This window comes from Maylandia zebra, linkage group LG20 (genome assembly GCF_041146795.1).
Source record: "Maylandia zebra isolate NMK-2024a linkage group LG20, Mzebra_GT3a, whole genome shotgun sequence".
Lineage (NCBI taxonomy): Eukaryota > Metazoa > Chordata > Actinopteri > Cichliformes > Cichlidae > Maylandia > Maylandia zebra.
The window spans coordinates 32,559,631-32,580,404 of NC_135186.1; the positions used below are offsets into that span (position 1 = coordinate 32,559,631).

The following is a 20,774-nucleotide window of genomic DNA, read 5'->3' on the forward strand; positions in this document are numbered from 1 at the left end:
AAATAGTCCACAAAAGCCTGTATCATCTTTATTATGTTATTTCTTTTTAAGTACGAATTGTACGATGGTAGTTTTTTAGAACTCTAAACGAGTAAACAAATTATTCTCTGCTCTGAAATGAAGTTAAAAAAAAGACAAAAAGTAATTTGGTTCCCAAATGTTTCCCTAAAAACAGCACCTTAGTAAAGTTGGTCATGAAAGTACTATATACTGTACAAACATGTAATTTTTCTTTCATTAGATGTAAAAACTTAAATATTTAAAGATATTTAATACACTACAGTGATTTTCTTTGTAACATGGCATAAAACACACATACGCAAAGGTAGTAAAATAGAACCAATTTTTATTTGAAAATAAAACCTATTTGAAAATAAAAATTGGTAGCAGGTCTTTTAGAGTTTTGGTCAGACCAGGTAGAGAAAAATTAAGTTCTGGATTTATTCTCATACAAAGACAAATTGTGACTTTAAACAAATACTTTTGGTCATCACAACTGGTTTCAATATTCTCATTGTCATGTTTCACTAGTTGACATGCAGACATAAAACATCATAGAAAAAAAAAAAAAACCATTCAACCCCCCCAAAAAAACGTAACCTCTCAAAATCTCTGTGGTACTGGATTTCAAATGTATGTTTGCTTGAATGATTGAATCTCCTCTTTACATCCGATCGCTGATTTAACTGTAAGGTTTTGTATAGTTAATTCTGACAGCAAAACGTGCATGATTTAGGCACAGATAAAACAGTTAAACACAAGGCCAGCCTCAAAACAGGCAAACGGATTACAATACACAGGGTTGAGCATTATGAAGTACTGGACACAAGTTTTTGGCCAATAAATATAGAAAAAGACACGTTTAAAAAAAAAAAAAAAAAAAAAAGAAACCCAAATATATCAAATTTGATATTTTCAAGTGTTGCACTGCAAGTACCGCAGCCCCTGGCATTAAACTTGCTCCTGACAGTGTTTTCTCACGCTCAGCATGACACAGCAGTGTGTATGCCTACAAATCTCTGTTCAGGCAAAACACCATTCTGTCCTAATTTCAAAAGGCACAGCTTTTACTTACAGCACTGTCAATATAAAAGTGCAAGTTGTTTGCCATTGAGCAATAGAAGAATATAGTAACAAATGAAATATTAAGCTATGACTTAAAACTGTGGCATTTAGAAATGTGTCCTATGAAAAACAATTAAAAAAAAAAAAAAATTCCAGTGTCTGTTTTTGAAAGGACCAAAAACGAGATTTCACCCCATTTATCCAACTTTATAACCAATAGTATCAAATGTCAATTTGACCACTTAGGATTTATATTGCATGTTATGTAGAAACCACTTTCATGATACAAATGACTAAATACACTTGTTTTGACACCCATTTATAGTTAAATAAGGCTACAGTAATGTCTGCTTGACTGGCGACGCAAGAGGTACTGTCCATGTGATCACAGAACTGGGTTGCATAGAGGAACCGCGCTGACCGTTTAAAAATAGATTTCCTTATAAAACAGCCTATTAAAATGAAAGGTATAAAATCGTTTATTAGAAAAGGTGTTTTTGTTGTTCCATACAAGGCACAATTAACAAAAAAACAAAAACAATGTCCAAAAGTCAAGTCAGGACAGGCAGGCTTCTGCTTTGGCAAAAGAACCCCTTTAAAATTCATACCAACTGGAGTGATTGTGATGGGAGTGCTTTGGTTGGTGTTTTTTTGTTGTTTGCAGCTCTGTCGTGGTGCTTAAAAGTAGTGATTTGTGATTATTGTCAGCACTGTGGATCAGAGGAGAGGCCTCACTTTGTGACATACACTTTCAATTGAGCCAACAATCTTTCCCCAGGCTTAGAATTTCCTTGACCTCATACCAATGCAGTTTTCTAAACAGAAGGATTTTATGCACAGGCAAAGAGAACAGTCTGGAAACGTATGTCTATGTTCTGAATACATGTGGCTATTTTAGTCAACTTTAGCGCTGCTCCCCCCGTTGGAGTCGAGCAGGTCTGTTGAAAGCTATTGTCCACGAAGCTGGTCCAGCCGGGTGTAAACGTTATCAGCTTGGCTAAGATCTTCAAACACAGGAAGAAGGTTTAGCAGCTCAGCATCATCCACGTCGTCAAACCACGACACCACCGGAATCTGGGGCAAAGAAACACTCGATTATATAAGGTGCATCTACCCTAGCTAAGCGTGCACCAAGTAAACACAAAGCCAATTCAACCCTTAACAGCAACCTATGATAACTAAAGTAATTTTTACCTTTTGTTTCAGGAAAAAGAGATCTAAAGACAAGTGTTTAGTTTGGCGGTTTTACATCATATTGGTCAGGAAAACCTTTTCCTAGTACAGACAGATTCATAATTTGGTTATGTTCCTGGCTTGATTGATCAAATACAGCAAATTCACTTCTGTGGTTCAAGTTCTCAGACAGCTAAATTTGACACATACAACCAACTAAGTCCTTTATGAAAGGCAGTGTGCACCAGATTTGCAGAGACTGGTCCAAACTCACAGCATTATTTGGGTGGAATATGTAAGAGGCAGGAGAGTTGTCCAGGATGAGGGTTTTGTGGAGGTCTCTGCCTAGGCGGCTTAAATCCTTGACATAGCAGCCCTGGTGGAATACACAAGATTCCCGAAACAACCGGGTCCGGAATACTCCTCCCTGGTCCAGCAGGTCCGTCACCGGGTCTGCGTACTGGTGGGAGGATTGGGTAGCAGGTGAGGGAAGAGCAGGGATGTACAAGGCTGGGCTAAGCTGTCCCAAGCTGCTACAGAATATTAAGCTGGGACACAGCTGGCACTAAGACTTTAAGATGAGTTGTGTATAAACTGACACCCATCTATTCCTTTAAGCATGGAGGGTGTGGGTGTTCACTAAGGTGTCTACCAGCACGTTAGAGTAAGAGAGGGAACTAAAAAGGTGAGAGAAAGCAGATCTGATAGATCAGACATCAGCTAAACAAAGATCTTCATGTTTTATTCCAGCATCTAATTTCAGGATCACTGTCAATATCTGATGTGAAGTACCTTAGCAAGACTGGCTGTAAACAGCACACATTCAAACAATTCGCCCATTCTCTGCAGGAACTCGTCCACATACGGCCTCTTCAGCACATACACCTGAAAGGGAAGCAAGAGGTTGGTGAACAGCTCAACAAACACGATTGTCATTTAACCAAATACTGCCAATGAAGCTTAAAGTATATTTAAAAAAATAATAATTTTAGTGCTCAAGAGGTCTAGGACAAGGCTTTTTTTGTAAAGTAGAGCTTAGAATATGTTAAGTCTTATAAAAATAATTATGCCTCAGCTTGATTTCACACAAGTTTTTAAAACTAACTGGGAAACAGGATAAGGAAGCTGTCACCTTTAAAAAAAAAATACACTATCAAGACAGGAAGCTGAAACAAATGCAGACTTAGCACAAGATAAAGAGAAATATGCCAATCCTAAAGATATCCAATACATGGAGAACACTTTAAAGAGAAGGTAGTTATTAGTCTTCCAGACACTACAGATAATTGGTAAGATCAGTGCAGCAATAACTTCTTAAACTGGCAGCTTGCTTTGGGATCTTGTAAGTGTTCAAGTGGAAATAAAAGTACACAACATACAATTTAAATTAAACAAAGTGCATCTCTCACTTCTGAAAGATTTTGTGCCATGTCCATTATCAATGCAGTTGCAAGATCAACTAGTCTGTAAAGCGTGAAGGTTTAATAGGGATTTCCATGTTTTTGTTCATCTGCACGATTCATTTCCATCCGTCAGCTGCTAATGGCCAGTTCCTGAAACAAGTAATCAAGAATAGGCCGTGCAGTGTTAACCAGCCTATCCTGGATTACTTGAACCAGGCAGAGGCCCACAGGATTCCTTACCATCACACAGGGGTCGCTCGAATCACATTTCTTAGTTAATATTTCCACACGTCCAACTTTAAGACCTTGTGCCCCAAAGATCAACACAATGCTATACTTGTGTATTTATTTCAAAATCTTCCTTGCAGAGGCACTGTATCAATTATTAATGACATTTTAGCTGAAATGACTCATTTTCCTGCTGATGCATCCACTTTGACTTGTGCAGTCTTGTTCAAATTCTGGCCACTAGAGGGCTCTGTTTAACCATCTTAAAAAAAAAAAACTTAACTGACCCATCCCTTTTCAGCTCAGCAACCACTGCAAACACAACATACATACACCCCCCCACCCCCTTACAGGAAAGGCACTCATACAGAGTAGTTTACCTGGTGTGTGGTCCCCTCTATCTCCACAGGCACGATGAAGTCTGCATTACTAATAGGCTGGAGGGAGAACACAGAGGGAGATGGTTGGCATGCTCATTCACATGAGCCACGCTGTGTACATTCACATGGCATTACATAACAGCTGAACAGCAAGAACCAGGCTCTTCATCGCTGCCATAAATCACAGCACATAGGCGACACAAATAGAATATGACTTGCTTTGATGTTCCTCAAACACATGCGACGACTTTTCTAAGAGAAACAAAGAATCGCAGCAGAAACACGCCCAATAAACAGGCGGTCGTTTAATCAATGTTACCCAAATACAACTGTCATTTCTGCAGGAAGGAAAAGCTGAAACATCAAATCACCAACTGACATGGGTAAACATGCTGAAATAATGTTGGGCCGGTGTTAGCGGTACCTTGAATGAGCTGTGCACCAGGGTCTCATCCAGGTCTATGACCACACATAGCTTCCCTTGGTCCTGGGCCGTCACCTCAGGCAGCAGGTTTGGTTCAGATAGCTAAAGAAATGCATGTAGACTGTCATATTCATCATTACACTTGAGAAACACAAAGTAGCCAACAGGGAATTGAGTTATATGGAAAACCTGAAAGCTTGGTCTGGATTTTTACCTCTGGGGAAATTCGATTATACTGGTTTTTGTTAAGCATGCATGTGTGGAAGTTTAAGGATTTACTGTAACAGCCTCTGTGTGGTATAGCTTTATGATTAGCATGTGTCTTTTTTGCAGTATTTCTCCAATGCATCTTGTCAAACTCAACAGGAATTCACCCGCAGGGGAAAACGATAACCTTGATTCAAACTCATTTTCAGATAGCCAGCCCCCCCCCACACACACTCTTAGTTTTGTTTCATTCCAGCCTCTTTATGAGAAGAGGCAAAGTGAAATTAATTATTAATTTTATTACATAACAGAAATGGCTTATCTATTACGGATGGCAAATTAAGATCGAGGAAAGACTATGCTGGGGAGGGGGTGCTGGGAGACTGCTAGAACAATTTTGTTCAACTAAACACAAGAAACCAAATGAAACAAAGCTAGCAGTGCCAAATGTTTAATTTGGTTTCATATCAGTAGGAGCCTGGCAGACAATAACCAGGGTCCTACAGATGCTGCTTGCTGTTTGCTCCTGATGCTGGAGGACACTCCTCAACATGAACAAACATGGCATCTCATTAAAATACCCCTAACATGGTGGTGAAGCCCTAATCAAGCTGACAGCGCTCACCAGCGTGGCCAGCAAGCGCTCTGAGCTTTATTTTATTTTTTTCCCCCTCCACCTCAGCAATTATGAGGAACACAATACACCGATTCTCTGCCTGCCTAAAGGACTGATAGTCACGCTCTCATTTCTTATCTTCCTTCGGGGGGTGGGGGGGATAAAGCGAGAACATCAAAGTGATTCCATATCCACAGACAGTTGCGGTTAGCTTTCAAGACGTTTAGAGCAGGTGCAGCGGTGGTTTTAGTTGTAAAAAGACGACAACAATAAGTGCAGTTTTACAACAGCGTGTTAAGTTTATCCGTACAGATGGCTAAACTATTCACACACCTCTTTTATGGCAAGCAGTGTGTGTGTGTGTCTGTGTGTGGGTGTGTGCAACAAGGAAGTAAGATCTTAAATAAACAAAAGTAAAGGCAGGGGCTGAAGCTGAGGTCTTCAAATTGATTTCAGCTGTGCGGAAATATCTCTGAAATGCGAATACTGTTACCTTGACAACCATCCCATTTTCCTGTGACTCCAGCAATCCCTGCTGGGAGGGTGATGGCGGCGGTGGCGGCGGCGGCAGTGCTGGTGATTTGGGGCCATCCTGAGCTTGGAGGCAACAGAAAAGCGCTTTGAAGATGTTGCAACTCCGCGGCTGTTTCAGGGCAGACCGGCTCACCTGGCCTGCCGGGAGCAGAGACACAAACACGCTTCATGAGGAAACAGCAGCACTCAACAGAACCAGTGCTCCCAATGTTTGTGGACCAATAAAAAGGTATGTGGAGCAAGCTGATTGGCCAGCTACTGCATTTCCACAAATTGAGTTCACCTGTGAAACAAATTGGCTAAAATGAACCCTCATGAGGAGGACTTTTTTCTTCCAGTTGGTGTTTTTACATTAAAATGTCCACAAAGATAGTTTTAACTTGATGTGTTTTACGCAGCGATGGCACAACTACATCCAGAGGAAGATAAAATGAAGGCTGCCTGTTCGTTTGCAAAGATTTCTTGTAAACTTAAAAGATGACAAAAAGCCTCCCTGTGAGTGTGTTTAAAGAGGGGAGTGCCCTTTGCTAACAAAACATTTATTTTAAAGTTTTATTTATTAATTATTTTGCAAATTTAGATTAAAAACTAGCAATAACTAATTTTGCGTTTTTGGGGTTGGGCTAGTAAAATTTTCATCTCTACTGGTAAAAAAAAGTAATGTCGGACACTGAAACTGTGTGTCGTCAACATGGGAAACATGGTGAGTGGAGGCCTGAATTACAGCCCACAACTTGGGTCAGATACATGTTATCTAATCTTTTTTCTTATACCAAAATGAAATCTTGATGCAAACACATTGAAATGTTTTCTTGTTTGTTTTTTCCTCTTCATCCATAAAAGATAATTAGGCAGGAGCTGCTTGTGACACACAGATTGAGTTTCTCTAATTCCTGAAGGTACCATCCATCTGTCCACAGGGATGGCACAGCCTCCACATGAAATCTGTTTTTAATGCCTCTGCTGCTGCTGCTGGAAATGGCTGGTACATGTTATATAATCACAGAGGGCGGGAAAACCCACACTTTTCAGCAGTACCTTTCGACAGACAGAAAACATTCCAACCATTTTAAACTCGGGGACCTTTCGGGGCTGCCTGAAGCGAGCCAGAACAGCCAGACAGGCAGCTGGTCGGGCAGTCAGGCAGCCAGCGAGTCGGACAGGCAGTCACACCTCAGTGCTCTGTGCAGGTCTTTGATCAGCCACTGTGACCACCAGCGTCCCAGCCTCAAAAAAGACTTGTGCCACCGCCAGTGTAAGAAAAGGGAGGAAAAACATCCCTGTGATTCCCCTCTAGTGCATTTCATGTGAGGACTTGCAGAATTTTTACCCATCAAAATAGTTCATAAACACTCTCTAGTCCCTGCTAGAAAGAGGAAGTGTGGAAAAGAGTGACAAACAACTGCATACTCAGAGATTTATACATTTATTACTTCTACACTCTGAAGACATAATGCAGACAACAACAAGCATGTTACACAACTCCATGTTTAGGAGACAAAGGACACTGGATCTTGATTTGGTAATTCTGCACACAGCATTTTCACTGGGAAAAACTACAACCTCCATTATTTATAGCCCACGAATGTGCATCTTGCCATGCAAATCAGCCTATTGATTTCCACAGGAAGACATTATTGGCCATGTGTGACATAACAGCATACATTAGATCTCCTCTGCATGTAAAAGGATGGAGAGATGAGAAGAAGGAGATTAATCTTTTAGAGCTTTATGAATGGCGCACACACACACACACGGATCCAAAATCCAAAACATCCCTTAATCTCACAAAACACGCAATGCAAAATGACATTAATAATAAGAATAATGCTGAAGAATTATTTTGTAAAACCAACACATGACCTGGAGCACCACAGACCTGTAATAACTACAACCAAGAGGCTGAATCAACGAGCAAAGCCTCTTTCAAGCGCAAGCAAAGTGTGCAAACAACGAAATCTTTGAAACGGCGCTACAACGGGCGTGTGCAGAGGGGTGTGTTTGTGCATTCCGCTGTCAATACCGCGGCACCGGGTATTTCTATACAATCCTGCTGTATAATCAGCAGCCCTTAAAGCTCTCTTGGCCTGTAATATACAGCATGGTGTAATACAAATCCCACTCGGGCTGTTTTGTCAAATGAAACGATAAAAATAAAAATAAATAAATAAAAAAAGAGCAGCGCAGCATTATTTCGTGAAGCCAGCGACGGCGCACGGATATGTGACCACCATGGTCAATTAACAAAAACACGAAGAGTAGTTTGTGAAGACTGAAAAACACCGAGCTGTAAGTGCTGCCTGTGGTGACAGTCAGGCAGGGCTCCCCGTGTTCTCTCGACCTGGTGTTGGTGGTAGTAGTAGAAGGATATGGGATGTTGCCAAACGAGCTGGAACCCGATAGATATAAATACAGCAGCTCGTTTTTTATTTTGGAAAAGCTGGGCATGGCAACGACACCGAGAACAACTTGGGGGGGGGGGGGGTAAAAAAAATACACCAGAAAGATGGGTTTGCACAACAAGAGCACACACACTGCCAAAGAAAAAGAGAGGCAAAAACTGGATCAACAATAGCTACTAAGCTCGGTGCGTAATGGTGACTGTGAACTTGTACCTGAGCCTACGTCCGATGCATTAATTCAGCTATAGTGACGGAGATTGAACTACACGGTGATCTGGCCCCCGATACAAAAACAAACACAGGGATTTATTCATATTCACGGTTTTATTTCCAAATTCAACAGCAGTCGATTGGTGGAGGAAAACAACAGGTTTGTGGCAAAACAGAATAAACACATTAAGATAGCTTTCGGCACGGTCTCTTTGTGTTTTCCAGCGATAAGATGTAAAGATTACACTCTGCTCGGTGGTGGATGTCAAAAAAGGGTAATACGCCTCTCTTACCGCGCGTCCGCAGCGCGCAACTGTCAAATAAAAGGGCGCACTACGCGATTTCTTACCGCACTAATCACTTATAAGAAAACAGTACACATAAAAGAGAGTACTGGGAATATTTGGGATGTAAACAACACCCAATCTCACCTGTTTTCGGTGACACTTGGACGTCTTCTTTTTGCACTTGGGTGATAACAGAACTTTCCATCTGACAATCACGGAGCCCTCAAAATCCTCAAATCCTGTCCCCGAGTACTGATGGGCATCCCTCATTGGGTTTTATTGACAAGCTGACGTTATTATTCGCCGAGTTAACTTGTCATCCGCCTCAGTTACGATCCTCGATGGGAGTAGGATTTATCTTGTTCCTGGCTTTCTTTATTATTCTCCCGTCCGCCGCCTCTTCTTCTTCTTCTTCCCTCGGAGGGTCCGCCTGGGGAGGGGGCAAGGCACTTGGATATGTTCTTCGGACGCTATTTGAGACTCCGTGCGGCCCGTCTTCTCGGATGTGCCGATTGTATTGCTGGTAATATCGCAGAGAAGCCCCCCTCTCTTTTGAGAGTCCTCACTTTTGCAGCAACAACATGGAGAATCCAGGCGAGAGAAGGAAAACAACCGAGGAAATGGGGCAAGGGAGGGCGGTTTCAAGCCCCCCGTTACTACAGATAAACAACATCGCCCGAGAGGCCACTAGGAGCGACGGAAAACAGCGAGGATCGATCGCGTACGGAAGATCTAGCGCGGAAAAACGAATTCTGGTTCGTAGTTGGGTGTAAAACGAGAGTTTTGTTGTTATCCCAGGTTTTGTTTTTCTACGGTTGGGACTCCGCGGGCGCCTTGAAACGGTACCCGCGCCCTGATTGGACACCAGGGAGGAGGGGAGGCGTGGTCAAGGCATTCCTCCCCGGCCAGCACGCGCCGCAGCGAACACATTCCAGCGCTGCTCGTACAACAAATGAGATCACGTTGTTTGTGAATTATTAACAAATAAATAAACGAATGCTGATGAACACAACTTAATCAAGAAACATGCGAGTGTACGAGGAATAAAAAAAATACACTCATTATTAAACTAAACACTAGGGACGCTATTTATTTATTTTGTTGTTTGTTCACGTGCATTATTCTAATTAAAACTAAATCAGAGGTGGCTGAAATTGTGATCATGTCCAAGTAATTATAGAAACCTTTATTTAGTCAGGGGCAAATCAATGTAAATTACATAAAATATAAATCATCTATAGTGTAACTATGCTCAGGTACTCTGAAATGTTGTTTGGCATCTCTCAGGGATAGAAATACAACCAAGAAAAGGACACAGAGATAAAATGTACATTACAGAAATGCCGAATAAAAGTTATGTATATATATATAATAAAAAAACAGATCAGTGTTTAAAAGTGGCTTTGCACAGTTCTGATACTAGCAGTCTGTCAAGATAAGGCTGTGAATATATGCAGAAATGTATTTCTACATTCAAACACACATATATGTAAGATTTAAAATAATTATAATAAAAAAAAAAAATCAAGAACAAGGTGACACAAAAGGAAAAGCAGGAGCATTCATTTTTATAAAACATCACAGAACATGAGCTTAAACATACAATGACATACTTGTCTCACCCAAGACCGCTTAATAATAACAGTCACAAGAGAGATATCTAAGGTAATGCATTGCTGTGCACTCTAACCTAAACTTTAAAACCTTAAAAGTCATAATATATACAAGAATGGCTTTGTAAATGGGGGAGAAAAAAAAAGTATTTTTCTATTTGAAGGGTTCTTGTAGAAGGTACAATGATGGGTGACATCAAAGGGTTTAAGAGTGCTGGCATCTGCAGAGTCAGGGACTGGTGCACAACCTTCAATCTGCTGCCAAAAGATAGGTTGCCTCCTGAGAAACGAGCATGAGCTAACTTAACTTCCAGGCTTCTCATCAGTCTCTTACCATGAATTTTAAAAGATAATGATTCCTCTAAACCAGATGACCAGCTACCATTTTTTTAAATTATAGCCCAGAATAATAAACACACCCACCAGCACCTCCGCAAATACTGCTTTATCATTATTTTTAGTGTTTTTAATACTTGGATTTCTGCCTCTAATTTGCATTTTCCTCTGGCTTAACTTTTACTTTACCTCCCTAAATTCCTGGTTTTTCCAATGTCATAACCTCTGATTAGAAGAAAAAGAGTAGGAAGAGCTCAGCACCGGGCTCACTGAAGGACATAAAAGTGATAAACACTAAACAAATACACAGGGAATCTGTGTTTGTAGCAGTAGTAAAACGTGAGCACATAAGAGTTTTTAAAGAACCCTGGCTGTAAGAAGATTCAAGTGTCTCTTTTCAAAAACAAAGTATTTTACAATTGTACAAGATTCATTTAAAAGTTGAAATAATCACCTTTAATCCATGTGACAGGAAGAGCTTTTCACCTTTTCCTTCATGGAGACGTGAAAGGCTTTGCTGGTAGAGATATAACCCCATGCGGGAGTACATGGGAGAGCTTCATGTACGGAGGTAAGAGAGGGCAGAGTGAAACCAATGACCCAAGCTCCTTTCATTTTTCTCTTTCATTTCACTTCCTACTAAAATGAAACTTGTTTTTTTGCCTAAAACTGCTTGGGTGGGGTGGGGGGGGGGGGGGGGGGGGGGGGGGGGGGTGCGGCTCCAGCCCTGGGAGCCACTGTGTTATGGCAATCACTGAACATTTGCGCAATAACGCACTCAGACTGTGCTGCAGTTACTGTACTTTAGCATGAGGCTGCTGCTCATAAACATTGCAGGATGGTTGCATCATATAGAAATAGAGTCGTGCAGCGTGGCATTTAATAAAGCTATCTGTCTTTACATCCACTTATTCATCCGGGAGGGAGGGGGAAAAAAATCACAAACAGTTGTGGTTGTAGTTGTTTTTCATTTGAATAAGTTGCATTGAACTGCAGACAAATCCTGTGTGTTATATAATCATTTTCACTACACCGAGTATAGCGATTTTCTGAGCAGCTGGAACTAAAACACATTTGTTTGACCTTGCTCAAATAAACAGAAGTGGGTTTGACATGATGTTAGGCAATGTGGTCAACCATCGGGTCCCCAGATATTTATATTTACAGCGTGGAGGTTCTGCAGAGTGCCTCCTCCTCATCCTCTGAAAGCTCAAAGACCTCTGAGTAAATCAAAGTGATCCTCTCCCCTGCAGCATACAGTAAGCAAATATGGTGTGAAATTAAGCAACAGCACATATCTGCTATATTTAACCACACGAAACACACATGTAAAGCACACTGAAAGCGGCACAGACCGTAAACCTGTAGGAAGAAACGGAGAAGCAGCTTGTTAATAAAAGGAATAACTACACAGCTGAGACGGTCCATTCCAAACACATGTGGGCCCATTATACCGCGAGCTCAGCCAGTGCCCACAGCGGCCACAATGCAAGACATAAACAAGAATGGCCCCGCTGTTTGCATTCCTGGTGTGGGACATTTTAAGGCAGCACTGACAGCTCGGTGTAAAAATATATACAAAACAAGTACGGGCCGCACAGCTTGAAAATGTCATGTGGTTTAAAGCTGATGCCACTGTTTACTAAATCAACTTGAAATTCATTATCAGTGCCTGCGTTCTGCTGCCCTCATCTTCTGGTATTCCTCTCCAAGACAGCAAAAGAGCAGCGGGGTCAGCAGCTGTTAAAAGGGCTAAGGGTTGAGGGGGTGCTGCAGGCGTAACCCTCCACCAATCTTCCAGTGCTCTAACGGGACCTAAGCGCAACCACTTAAGAGCAATAAGTGCACCCGTGCATTTTTTAAAGTCAACATGTGAAGCCATGTTAGTGTTTATTGCATTTTCTACCCCCCCCCCCAGTGTGGAGCTTTTTGTTTACAATTCAATAACACAGTTAATGATTTTAATAATTGAAACTCATTAAAACAGTGAGTTCTGGTGAGCCACAGTGATAAAAACACTACGGTGCTTTCTACCATAACGAGGGTAATCAAAAGATTTGTCCAAAAACAAAAAAATCAATCATTGACTTTTTAACCTCTAACACACTGGTTCTCAACCTTTTGGGGGCCGGGGACCAGGGGGTTCTTGGAAACATTTCCCAGAACCACCTTTTAATCCTGCTAGTATTTAAATTACTACGTGGGAATTATTTTTAGCCTTTCTACGTCAGACACGTGGCATAATGTGTCACAACATATCAGAGCTTCTGCTGGCTCATATTTGAAATGAGTGGGAGTAAAGGGCACAAGATATTTGTTTGGATGGTGTAAATGTTCACATCTTTGTGTTCTTTATTATATAATGAAGGTCAATTAACTAATTCAAAGCAAATGATTATTTTAGTAACATCAACTGTGTTCTAATATTGGCCAAAACAGTCGAGATAAATTGATGAAACTGTGAAGTTTTGTGTAAGTTTGATCATTTTTAAATGCAGGTTTTCAGCATTAAAACTGAATGATTTGGGGTTAACACCAGAGATGTATCTACTGGGAAGGCAAAGACTGCTTCATGGCTACGAACCCAGACCCCACTTTGAGAATGAGAACCACTGCTCTAACAGCAACGTAACTGGAAATATAAAAGACAAACACACAATAAAGAAGCTCAATGCATCAGCTTTAGATTGGATGAAACACATCACTGAATTTCCATCAAGTAGGGCTGTCACAATAATGGATTTTCAATTAACAATTATTGTCAGACTGAATCAATATTATTGCAATATATACAGAGAGAAAAATAGCTACAATGTTAATCTATGGCAAATAACTTCAACTTAAAATAAGTGCAAAGACTACAAAAGGAGAGTCTGTAACCATCGCTGTGGAAATGGCACACAAAAAAACAATTATTATCACATGTGCATTATTGACACTCTATCAATATTACATTTTTAAATATCATGGTGAGCATAATCAAATACTAAAATATATATTTTTTTAATCTCTGCAAAACTGTTCATCAAGTTTATTTTGGCATTAAGGCCAACAACATAAAAATAAATGACATAACTGACTTTAAAGAACACACACACACACACACACACACACACACACACACACACACACACACACACACACACACACACACACACACACACACACACACACACACACTGTCCTTTAGATGTTGTGTTTCTACTTCAAAAATGTCACACCTGGGGATGCACGGAGTCTACTTACAGCCTCATGCACTCTGCCATGCATTAAAGCCGCATCCAATCATGCTGATGACAAACTGGCTGCTGAAATGTTCTTGCAGCATCTGAGCCTCATGTAGAGCTATGACTGTAGGGTCAAATCATGTGATTTGCTGGAAGAGCCCCCCCACCCCACCCTCCCACCTCACAGGCCTGCCCCTGAGTGGCCTCTGCTAGGCTATGTTTCCAGGAAAGGGGCCTACTGGACAGGCTGTGAGGCCTAGGCAGGGAGACATTGGCTCATTGAGAAAAACAAAAACAGAGAGGGGCGGTGGGAAGACTCTCCCCTCTTACATAAGTCTGCCTCCATGACAGGGAGAGAGGGAGAGAGAGAGAGAAGGGAAAAAAAAAAAAGTTCCCCGCCACAATGCAAAGAAAAACCTGTTCATCCGCCTCAGCTCAGCTCGCAAAGCCGAAGCACTTCAGCACTGGAATTCAAACAGTGAAACAAGCAGTGTTTGGCTCTCAGTTGCACAATAAGTTGCAACTCTTCTGACATACCACCACAGGCATGTGCAGCAGCAGCAGCAGCGAGTCTCAGCGCTCAGCAGTCATTTAGTCTCACACAGTAACGCTGCTTTTGGTGACTGCACATGGGCATGATGTAAGCCTGCATGTCCTTTAATGTGTTATGCTGTAAGCTGTGGTAGTGAAATGTTTACTGTAAATGAGAAGTCTCTCCTGAAGCCTGCAACACCTCCCTGTGGCTGAAAGAGAAACTGCAGTTTGAATTCAATTAGCTCAAAATACAAAAAATGTAACCAAACCAAAAAATGTTTGTTTACTGTATTTCTTGGATTGAAGCGGTCTTTAGCGTTTGTAAGTGAACTTCCAGAAAACTTTGTTTTTGCACACTTCTAGCGCCGTTTAAGAACAAAAATTGAGTCTGTTTATTAATAACTTACACGTTATTCTCCTGTTTAATTATATTAGTGCAATTTTAGCTGATTTTGTTACTTCATTTATTTTTATATTTCTTTTTTTCATCACGTCTTAACACCTCTCCGATAAATTCAGTTTCTTCAGACGTTTAAGGTCTAATTTTGTCATCTCAGTTGTTCACATTGGAAGTCTGCACTGTTGCTTTTCTGAGCATAACATCCTGGATCCTTCCTCAGCGGCTCTTCCTGACCTCTTTTTTTCTTTAGCGACTTCCTGCATTTGGGGAAGTTTCTCCTTATCTCTGCTGCATGTCAGAAGATTCCGTATGCTGCTGAGATTCTGAAGCTTCTTGAGCAAATGTGTGATAGTGAGCTGTAAAAATAAAATATGTCTGCTGAAATCCAGCACGTCACTGCCTTGTTGTTGAAAGGCATTTTTGAAGACATGAATTTGTCTTTAAAACTTTAAAACTCCCTCCTGAACATGAAACCACTGATTTTAAAAGCCTGGGTATCATTTGTAAATCTTCTTCACAGGGATTCAGTCTGTTTGGTTTCTTAAAAAAGTCCTGACATGTTTTCTGTCATATTAAGTCCTTCAAAAAATGATTATAAACATCAGACGTCTGTAAACCTGTCAATCTTTAAAATTCACCTAAGCTTTTCACAATCAGCATGTTACCTTTTAATAAAGTTACAGTGACAAATAAATTTGTTTCTTCATTATTAAAAAAAAAAATCTGTACAGCACCAACCAAACGTCAAAGTTCATCTGAAAGTCAACAAACATCTCGTATAAATAACTTGGGACTAAATAAGACTTCATCTGGAGCTAAACACAGTCAGTCAGGTTGTCCACAGATGCACCTTTGACCCGAATGTCATGAGTCAAACTCAGGCTGCCGCTGGATCAGGATGGTCGTGTCGTTCCCTCTCCTGGTGCTCGGATCGAGCCAGGACACCCCCAGAGCGATCAGACATAACCACACCTGCAGCACAAAAAAAGACAGAATAAAAAAAAAAAAGAAAAAAAAGCACACACACACAGGCCAAAAAAAAAAAAAAAAAAAAAAAGGTTTACAGAATGAATTTGTTCAAGTTATGCATCACTTGAGAAAGCATTCAGACCCGCCGGAGAGCCTTCAGGACATGTCTAAGACTGTCCTTGAGTGGACTAGCCAAAGACCAGATTTAAACCTCACAGAACATCTGCGGAGATGAAGACGGCAGTCCAGAGATGCTTTCCCATCCAGCCTTGAAAAGTTCAAGAGGATCTGCTGGAAAGAAAACTGCCCAAATCCAGGTGTCCAAATCCTGCAGACACTCTCGCAAAGAGATTTAAAGCTGCAGCTGCTTCTGCAAAGTCCTGGCTAAACAGTTCTGTTTATGTACTGCTCAGTGGAGCGGAGACTTTCTAACATTTAAAAAAATAAAATATTTTTATTTTGTTTATTATAGGCTTTAAAACTCGAAACAAAAGAAGTGTTAATAAAGTGAAGGGACCTGAATACTTCTCAAAGTGGCTGCATAACTTTAAATTAGAGAATGCAATGCAAAAGGAGCAAAATTACCCAAACATACAAGAGCGATACACACCGACAACTTAGTCAGACAATCACTTTTTAATGGTCTAAAAAGCTTAGTATGATAACTAACATCTTAAAATAATTTTTTGTGTTAAAAAAAACAGCAAACACTGACGGCCACGAGGCTAGAAGCAGTAAATTTGTGGTATTTCTGCCCCAAACTCCAAATCTCGTCAGCTGAAATCCTTGCATCCACCTGGTCATGCTGTAGCTCTGGCCTGTATCGGCACATCACTTTACAACACACCTCCACTCCAATTCTTTGATTTGACTTTCCTGACTAAACAACCTCAAATCTGTTGTCACTGATCTTGCTCTGTTCTGTGCTGCTATCCCCACCGTGTATGCAAGAGGACAATATCTGGCATTTTTGTGCAATTTATTGACACAAAAATTAAAAATACGACACAGTGTTACAGGGTTAAGATGTGGTGATTGATTCATAGTGTTCATTTATACAAGAGGACATTACTAATTAAAGGTTATCGTAGCTGCCTTTGAGTGTTTCTTTTCCTATATTTTGTACAGTTGCTGATGGAAAAAAGTGAAAGATGGACCCAAAGAGCAATTCTCATGTATCTCGCTGATGATCAACATTTTGATTGGCTGGTTAGTTAACCAATTGAACTCAATTTAAACATGCCACTGTAATAACAATGCTTAACTGCAGAAATTGCATTGTGCCTTTATATGCGTGTCATCGATGGGCTCTGGCATGTAAAAAGTAAAAGGTCCATTAAACCCACAACCACACCTCCTCACTGACGTAAAAGTTTTGGTCCCTTTTTTGTTCAGAGTTGCTCCAAAATCACTCTGAAGCTGGAATTCCTTTTTAATAATTTTAGGCTAAGTTGGGAGCTCAGAGATAATTCTCTGAAGATTTGTGAAAACACGCTTTGACTATTAAATGCCCAAGAAGTTAATGTTCACTCAGTAAAACAAAGTTAAACCCTGCCAAGGACAGCTCCCATACAACCTGCTGTTACCTACCAAGTATCCAACAAACACCAGGTATGCTATGGACAGGAAAGCCGACAGCACGTACAGCCACACGCTGCCCAGTATGCTCACGTAGACTACGACGAAGTACATGTTGATGGCACACACGATCAAGATCACCACTCCGCCTCCTATCTTAAATACTCTGCAGAAAGATAAGAACGGGTGAAGTTTAAAGGGAGGCACGCTCCAATAAAAGTTCAGATGATGTGTTAGCGCTAAAAAGGCACATAAACAACACATCAGCTGATGAAAATAATAGATGTTATGGATTTTTGAAAAACCGATGCCCCAGTTGGGGGGGGGGAAAAAAAAAAGGTCGGGACAATGGTAAGGTTTTACTCTTGTTTCATCTCAGTTTGGAAACTAAGGAGACTTTCTGCTTTATATTTGAAAGCAAAATATTTTCAGATTCGTGCCTGGTATAAAATTTCAGCTGCTCAGCACTTCCTTTGTACTACAAGAAAAGGCTTTTGTGTTTCTGTTCAAGGAGTGAAACTATGGAAGAAACTGAATATGGAATTAAAGCAATGTCCAAACATAAAACTGTTCAAAAAGAGTTATAAAAATATGATCTTCTCGATCTATAAAGAAAAGGAAAATATTTAAATTAAGTGAATGTCTCTATTTAAAAACAAACAAACAAAAAATTCATGATGTGATATTATAGTATATAGTATATCAGAAATCTGTTCACTATTTTTATTACAAATTATATCAGTAAGGAAGCTGACTAAATATTCACTGATAATTTATGGGACAGGGGTGGGATTAAATAAGTGTATACTTCTTCCCACTCCCTTTCAACATGTAAATTAATCAGAATGTTTTTTTGTATGTAATTTGTATAGTATATATATTTTTTCTCTCATTTCTTTTCTAAATGTACTTGTATATTGTTCACATGTTGAAATAAATTACCAATCAATCAATCAATCAATCAAAACTGTCCGTTGCCATGCGTTTACATGCGTTGTTATGGGTTAACTGTCCGTTGCCATGGGTTAACTGTCCGTTGCCATGCGTTTACATGCGTTGTTATGGGTTAACTGTCCGTTGCCATGCGTTTACATGCGTTGTTATGGGTTAACTGTCCGTTGCCATGGGTAACCGGTCCGTTGCCATGGTAACCGGTCCGTTGCCATGGGTTAACTGTCCGTTGCCATGCGTTAACTGTCCGTTGCCATGCGTTTACATGCGTTGTTATGGGTTAACTGTCCGTTGCCATGCGTTTACATGCGTTGTTATGGGTTAACTGTCCGTTGCCATGCGTTTACATGCGTTGTTATGGGTTAACTGTCCGTTGCCATGGGTTACCGGTCCGTTGCCATGGTAACCGGTCCGTTGCCATGGGTTACCTGACCGTTGCCATGCGTTTACATGCGTTGTTATGGGTTAACTGTCCGTTGCCATGGGTTACCGGTCCGTTGCCATGGTAACCGGTCCGTTGCCATGGGTTACCTGACCGTTGCCATGGGTTAACTGTCCGTTGCCATGCGTTAACTGTCCGTTGCCATGCGTTTACATGTGTTGTTATGGGTTAACTGTCCGTTGCCATGGGTTACCGGTCCGTTGCCATGGGTTACCTGACCGTTGCCATGGGTTACCTGACCGTTGCCATGGGTTAACTGTCCGTTGCCATGCGTTAACTGTCCGTTGCCATGCATTTACATGTGTTGTTATGGGTTAACTGTCCGTTGCCATGCGTTTACATGCGTTGTTATGGGTTAACTGTCCGTTGCCATGGGCTATATGACCGTTGCCATGGGTTAACTGTCCGTTGCCATGCGTTAACTGTCCGTTGCCATGCGTTTACATGCGTTGTTATGGGTTAACTGTCCGTTGCCATGCGTTTACATGCGTTGTTATTGGTTAACTGTCCGTTGCCATGGGTTACCGGTCCGTTGCCATGGGTTACCGGTCCGTTGCCATGGTAACCGGTCCATTGCCATGGGTTAACTGACCGTTGCCATGGGTTACCGGTCCGTTGCCATGGTAACCGGTCTGTTGCCATGGTAACCGGTCTGTTGCCATGGGTTACCTGACCGTTGCCATGGGTTAACTGTCCGTTGCCATGCGTTAACTGTCCGTTGCCATGCGTTCACATGCATTGTTATGGGTTAACTGTCCGTTGCCATGGGTTAACTGTCCGTTGCCATGCGTTTACATGTGTTGTTATTGGTTAACTGTCCGTTGCCATGCGTTTACATGCGTTGTTATGGGTTAACTGTCCGTTGCAATGGGTTATCTGTCCGTTGCCATGCGTTAACATGCGTTGTCATGGGTTAACTGTCCGTTGCCATGGGTTATCTGTCCGTTGCCATGCGTTTACATGCGTTGTTATGGGTTAACTGTCCGTTGCCATGCGTTTACATGCGTTACCATGGGTTACCGGTCCGTTGCCATGGTAACCGGTCCGTTGCCATGGGTTACCGGTCCGTTGCCATGGTAACCGGTCCGTTGCCATGGGTTACCGGTCCGTTGCCATGGTAACCGGTCCGTTGCCATGGTAACCGGTCCGTTGCCATGGTAACCGGTCCGTTGCCATGGGTTACCTGACCGTTGCCATGGGTTAACTGTCCGTTGCCATGGGTTAACTGTCCGTTGCCATGCGTTCACATGCATTGTTATGTGTTAACTGTCCGTTGCCATGGGTTAACTGTCCGTTGCCATGCGTTAACTGTCCGTTGCCATGCGTTTACATGTGTTGTTATTGGTTAACTGTCCGTTGCCATGCGTTAACTGTCCGTTGCCATGCGTTTACATGTGTTGTTATTGGTTAACTGTCCGTTGCCATGCATTAACTGTCCGTTGCCATGCGTTTACATGTGTTGTTATTGGTTAACTGTCCGTTGCCATGCGTTTACATGCGTTGTTATCGGTTAACTGTCCGTTGCCATGGGTTATCTGTCCGTTGCCATGCGTTTACATGCGTTGTTATGGGTTAACTGTCCGTTGCCATGGGTTATCTGTCCGTTGCCATGCGTTTACATGCGTTGTTATGGGTTAACTGTCCGTTGCCATGCGTTTACATGCGTTGTTATGGGTTAACTGTCCGTTGCCATGGGTTACCGGTCCGTTGCCATGGGTTACCGGTCCGTTGCCATGGTAACCGGTCCGTTGCCATGGGTTACCGGTCCGTTGCCATGGTAACCGGTCCGTTGCCA

General features: G+C 41.5%; 2 protein-coding genes across 2 annotated transcripts in view; both read right to left on the minus strand.

Moving 5' to 3' along the window:
* Positions 1 to 329: 329 nt before the first annotated feature.
* On the minus strand, positions 330 to 9,785 carry ctdsp2 (CTD (carboxy-terminal domain, RNA polymerase II, polypeptide A) small phosphatase 2). The gene is made up of 7 exons (XM_004560259.5): positions 9,074 to 9,785; positions 5,990 to 6,168; positions 4,674 to 4,775; positions 4,250 to 4,306; positions 3,031 to 3,123; positions 2,513 to 2,698; positions 330 to 2,139 (listed from the first exon to the last, which is right to left on the minus strand). The coding sequence occupies exons 1-7, from the start codon at positions 9,132 to 9,134 to the stop codon at positions 2,014 to 2,016; spliced, it is 804 nt and encodes a 267-aa protein (XP_004560316.1). The 5' UTR covers positions 9,135 to 9,785; the 3' UTR covers positions 330 to 2,013.
* A 3,756-nt stretch (positions 9,786 to 13,541) lies between these two features.
* LOC101468225 (natural resistance-associated macrophage protein 2) overlaps positions 13,542 to 20,774 on the minus strand; it is a 31,870-nt gene continuing 24,637 nt past the window's right edge. Inside the window, exons 15-16 of the mRNA XM_004560260.3 lie at positions 17,599 to 17,752; positions 13,542 to 16,011 (exon numbers count right to left, since the gene is read on the minus strand). Of these exons, the coding sequence (XP_004560317.1) occupies positions 15,904 to 16,011; positions 17,599 to 17,752 (262 nt within the window). The 3' untranslated portion in view covers positions 13,542 to 15,903. The remainder of the gene's footprint in view (positions 16,012 to 17,598; positions 17,753 to 20,774) is intronic.